The 5,432-nt window shown below is 55.0% G+C and overlaps 1 protein-coding gene across 1 annotated transcript; it reads left to right on the top strand.

Annotated features, from left to right (window-relative positions):
• The first annotated feature begins 254 nt into the window (after window positions 1–254).
• On the top strand, window positions 255–3,375 carry Sppl2c (signal peptide peptidase like 2C). Its single transcript, XM_034507366.2, has one exon. The coding sequence runs from the start codon at window positions 279–281 to the stop codon at window positions 2,358–2,360; it is 2,082 nt and encodes a 693-aa protein (XP_034363257.1). The 5' UTR covers window positions 255–278; the 3' UTR covers window positions 2,361–3,375.
• Window positions 3,376–5,432: the final 2,057 nt, after the last annotated feature.

The following is a 5,432-nucleotide window of genomic DNA, read 5'->3' as shown; positions in this document are numbered from 1 at the left end:
ACACACTTCAACCTACCTGGGCTAGCCCTACTGAGGCCTGGGAAGGGATAAGATCTCAGATGAGCTCCCTGCAGGAGCCAGGGTTGAGAACATGATCTGAGAGGGGCCGTGTCCCGCAGAGTGCTCTACTTCACTTTATGACAAGGTAGGTGTGGCTCTGGTTTCCAGGAGAAGAGTCCAAGCTGCTCTGTGACAAAGAGCCACACCCTCCCCCTGGGAGGGTAATAGAGCTGTGGGCAGCTGCCTCCTTGGGAGGACACAGTAGGTGGCTGAGGAGGATGTCGTGCCTGGGTTCCCTCCTCCCCATGGGCTCACTCTTCCTCCTCCTCCTCCTCCTCAGCCCCGAGGCCCGGGGAGAATACGGCGTGGTCCACGTCGTGTCAAAGAACTGGAGCAAGGACTACTGTGTCCTGTACAGCTCTGACTACGTCACCCTCCCCCGGGACCTGCGCTATGCCCCACTTCTGCCCTTGCATGATGGCACCAAGACACCATGGTGTCCGGATGAAGACTCTTTCCACCAGGCTCAGGACAGTTCCCCTAGACAGCGACCCCTGCACCAGACTACAACCATGGTCACGCGTGGCAACTGTAGCTTCTATGCCAAGGGCTGGCTGGCTCAAGACCAAGGTGCCCATGGGTTGCTCATCGTGAGCCGGGCCAGCAACCAACAGTGTTCAGACACTACTTCAAAGCCCCAGGACCCCAGCAAGCCCCGGCCTGCCCTCACCATCCCAGTGGCTGTTCTCCGCTACACTGACATGTTGGACATCCTCAGCCACACTTACGGTGACACCAATGTCCACATAGCCATGTATGCTCCCTTAGAGCCCATTATTGACTATAACATGGCTATTATCTTCATCCTGGCAGTGGGCACTGTTGCTGCAGGTGGCTACTGGGCTGGTTTGATGGAAGCAGACAGGCTGCGGAGGCGCCAGGCCCGAAGAGGAGGGGGGCTTGGTGGTCACAATCAACTACAAACCGCGGCAGCTGAGAGGTCCCAACGGGCCTGGGAAGAGGAAGACTATGAAGACGCACCTGTGGATTTCACACCAGCCATGACGGGCGCTGTGGTCACCATGTCCTGCTCCATCATGATTCTACTGTACTTTTTCTATGACTGCTTTGTCTACGTCATGATTGGGATCTTTGGCCTGGGCGCCAGTACCGGCCTCTACAGCTGCCTGGTACCCACAGTGCGCTACCTGCCCCTGTGGCAGTACCAGTGGGTCCTGCCTGGACACCGGGCTTCTGTAAAGTTGCCATTACTACTCCTGGCAGGCCTGTGTGCCATGGTGACTGTCCTCTGGGTCATCTATCGCAATGAGGACCGTTGGGCATGGCTCCTGCAGGACACTTTGGGTGTCGCCTACTGCCTTTTTGTCCTGAGGCGGGTGCGGCTACCCACACTCAAGAACTGCACTTCGTTCCTGCTGGCCCTGCTGGCATTTGATGTCTTCTTTGTCTTTATCACACCCCTGTTCACCAAGACCGGTGAGAGTATTATGGTAGAAGTGGCATCGGGCCCAGCAGATTCTTCAAGCCGCGAGAGGTTACCTATGGTGCTCAAAGTGCCCAGGCTGAGCTTCTCAGCCTTGACATTGTGTGACCAGCCCTTCTCCATCCTTGGCTTTGGTGACATTGTTGTCCCTGGCTTCCTAGTGGCCTACTGTCACCGCTTTGACGTGCAAATCCAATCTCGCCAGGTCTACTATATGGCCTGTACAGTGGCCTATGCCGTGGGCCTGCTGGTCACCTTTGTCGCCATGGTCCTCATGCAGATGGGCCAGCCTGCCCTGCTCTACTTAGTGTCCAGCACTCTGCTTACCAGCCTTGCTGTGGCCGCCTGCCGCCAAGAGCTCTCCCTTTTTTGGACCGGCCAGGTCAGAGTCAAGATACCTGCTGAGCCTGTGGCACAACCATGCATTGCCTCTGCTGTAGGCTCCAAGATGAAGCTGGAGAGTTTGAAGGATTTCCATACAACCAACAGGTTTGAGGAGGCCATTGATGAAGAGTCGGGGGACTTAGACAGCAACACCGGGGATGACATGGCAGAGATGGTCACCCTATCTGAGGATGAAGCCACGAGTCCAGAGGGCCACAGTGAGAGTTCTGAGGGCTGGAGTGACGCCAACTTGGATCCCGATGAGCTACCCTCTGGCTCCCCGATGGCCCTAGAGGAGCTGATGCCTCTGGCCATGTTGATACCACTGATCCCACCAATCCCACACCCCTCTGAGTTGGGCCACATCCGCACCCAGTCTCGGGTCCGTGATAGCAGCCTGCCCTGGATGGGGTTGCACAAAAGAAAGGGCTTGAAAGTGAAGAAGAGTTTGTCAACCCAGGCTCCCCTATGAACAGAGTTCCCTCGGACCTGCACCTCTCAAAGGGCTTCCAGAACACTGCACGGGAATGTAAGACAGGATAAGAGATTGGGCATTAGAGAAACTCCCTATCTTCCTCTGGAGTCTCTTTGCTTGTTAGTTGTTGTAAGACAACAGTAGCACAGAATAAGTCTGTACAAAACTGGGGAGGACCCTGTGGGCTGCTACCACTTCCAAATTATGCAGAGAGAGAGAATTGGGACTCAGGGACACAACTTGTATACGTCCACTCAAGATCTGCCCCTCCAGTGTCCTCTGGGAAGCTACTTGCCCTTTTCCCTACCTGCCTGGTTCCTCAAACCAAAGCCCCAGTTCCTTACTTTGACACATAGCTACCCCTCCCACTTTGCCCATCCCCTACATCAGCACCTCCTTATGGCTTCTTGATCCTTTTCACATCCTCTTCCTCTCCATTTGTACATGCTCTCCCCGCTAGCTGGATGCTTTTCTTGTCACAGAAAGACTCCATCCCCAGCAAATCATGAGGCTCCCTTTGGACCTCAGTTCAAGTGGGCCTGCTAAACCCCTCCACTCCAGGCCCAGATAACCCTGGCCTTGTCCCTGAGACACTGAATATGCCCCTACTGTGTTCCCTGAGGTAGTAGGCACAAAAGGAGGGTCCTGTCATCCAGAAGAAGAGCACAAGTATAGGGCAGGCAACAACTTAAAGCCAGGAGTGCAGAGAGATGGGGCTTCAGTGGGAAGTTTTACAGGTAGCCAGGTCCCGTGGGCTCTGTGAGGCCCCGCTGGTTCTGCGTAATGAGCAGGGTTCTGCGGAACTTGAAAGACCCATTGACAAAATGTGGCTTATAAAACTGAGTCCTCTGGAAGCAGGGGCATGGACAGGATGACCCTACAGTGTGCTTAAAAGCGGTTTGACCAGAGCAACCAGAGTACAGAGTACAGGAACGCCTTCTGAAGGAGGCCTTGTCGGGGAGTGGGGGCTCGTGTCTCAAGAGGTAATGCTGGAAAGGGGCAAGAGTCAAGGAGCCGGAAATCTCAGCCCCACACCTACTTAGAGCAGATCACTTAGTGGAGGCCGATGCTCCCCCTGCTCCGATTGCTTATCTGTAGCATAGGATGGGCAATACTGGAGACTATCAATAGGTCTGAAAGAGGTATCTGTCGGGTGACCAGTGCCTCACAGGGAGGAGGAGCTACAGGCTCTGTCCCCTCCTTCCTGAAATGCTCTGGCCTCGTTTGCATCAATAAAGCCCTGTTACTCTGGTTTTCTTACCCTTTGCAATGGAATTTGGCTTTGTGAGGGTGAGGACCTGCCTGTGCCCCTTGCTCAATAGTTATGTTTTCAAGGCAAGGGCAGAGTCTGGCATGTCATAGGTATTTGGTTTCTGTTTGCTGGAGGAAGAAAGGAAGGAAGGAAGGAAGGAAGGAAGGAAGGAAGGAAGGAAGGAAGGAAGGAAGAAGGGAATGAACTAGGCACTAATGTCAGTTGAACTGTAGAAGATGGTGATTCTCCGTGAGGAGAGATCCGATTGCCTAGGCCTCTTTCTTGGAGTTTGGTCAGAGTGAACAAGCTCCTCAAAGCCCCACTTACAGGGAGGAAACACATCTCAGCAAACAGTGGCTACAGACCCAGCGGGACAGGATGGGGTGAAGCGGTAGAGCCAGGACTCTGACCTGAGACGTTGGCAGACCCACCCGCTGCCGCCAGTGGCCATCTGGCCTGGACAGAGGGGCCGCCATAGGACCTGGCTCATCCCCAGCCCAGGCGGCCTCCCCACTGTGGGTCTGCGTCACTGGGCCCATGGGGCAGGCTGCACCCCTGCCAGGCTCTAGAGGAAGGGCCGGATGGATGGAGCTCAGGCCTCAGCCCCTTCAGTCCTGAGTTGGAGGCGGGCAGCAAGCTTTCTCTCTGGGTGTGTACAGCAGAATGCTCTATAGACGCCAGCCACAACAGGTGTGACAATGATGGTGCTGACAGGACCCTTCAAGGAGCAGAGCCTCAGGAAGGCTCTGGACAAGGCAACTACCCTCCCCCTCGTTTGCCAGAGTCCAGGTAAGCAGGAACAGCTCTTAGATCTGAACGTGCTTAGTACACATGGTTGGGTCGACACAGTATCCACAGGGATTCGGAGAACAAGCCTGTTCGGGAGTTAACCTAGCATGTAGTAGATCCCAGCATCCCAGACATCTCCAATGCAAATCTTAGCTCCTCACTAGACAACCACTCCTGTCTGCTAACACCCAGCTCCCCTGGGTGCAGCCCCCTACCTACACCTGCCCCGCAGGATGCCTGAGAAAGATTTGGTATGAACAACCTAAGCTCCAGAACTCACTAGAAGCTGGCTCTTCCTTCCCACCCTGCTCTCTGCCCTCACTCCTAGGAATCTCCCCAGGGCCTGGGCCTCTCTGCCTCCTAGGACTCTCCTGAGCATCCTTCCTGGGATCCCAAGCTAAGGCCTGAGTGTGACCTGCAATGTGATCTAGATTCCCTGCTAAGCTGCTCAGCACCAGAACAGATGGGAAGGGACAGGAGAGGGCCTGGGTCTTTTTTTCTGTCAAGACTATACCACAGCGATTCTGCTTACCGCAAACAGCTCTGGGCAATGACTCCGCATATGTATTGCAGCTTGGGGTGTTTAAACTCAGACACATAAGCTCAGTGGCATTTCAGGCACTCAGCTGGGGGCACATCTGCAAAAGAAAAGCTCTTGAGCCCCATATTCTGACCTAAGGTCCCTGAGTGGAAGTAGGCACCTGTGGGTTTGAAGGGCTCCCACCTCTGCCTCAGGCTGAGCCTCTAGAGACTTGAGTCCTGGTCCCTCTATGCATCCGGGCTAGCTGCTGGGAGGACATAGACCAGAATTCCAGGTACAGAACCCACGGTGGTGCCCAAGCCCCTGCCTTGGCTTGTACTTCCAGGCAGCTCCTCATACACTAACGCCCCTGCCAGGGCCCTACACCCACGAGGCTATCCCCAGAGCCGCAGGCTCTGTTCAGCTCTACTGGCCAATCGTTGGGAAGTAAGATTTGAGCCAGCCTCCCCAAGCCATCAATCAGTTTTATCCATGCCTTGTACTCTAA

The sequence above is a fragment of the Arvicanthis niloticus genome, chromosome 6 (genome assembly GCF_011762505.2).
Source record: "Arvicanthis niloticus isolate mArvNil1 chromosome 6, mArvNil1.pat.X, whole genome shotgun sequence".
Taxonomy (NCBI): domain Eukaryota; kingdom Metazoa; phylum Chordata; class Mammalia; order Rodentia; family Muridae; genus Arvicanthis; species Arvicanthis niloticus.
This window is presented reverse-complemented; position numbering and strand designations above follow the sequence as displayed.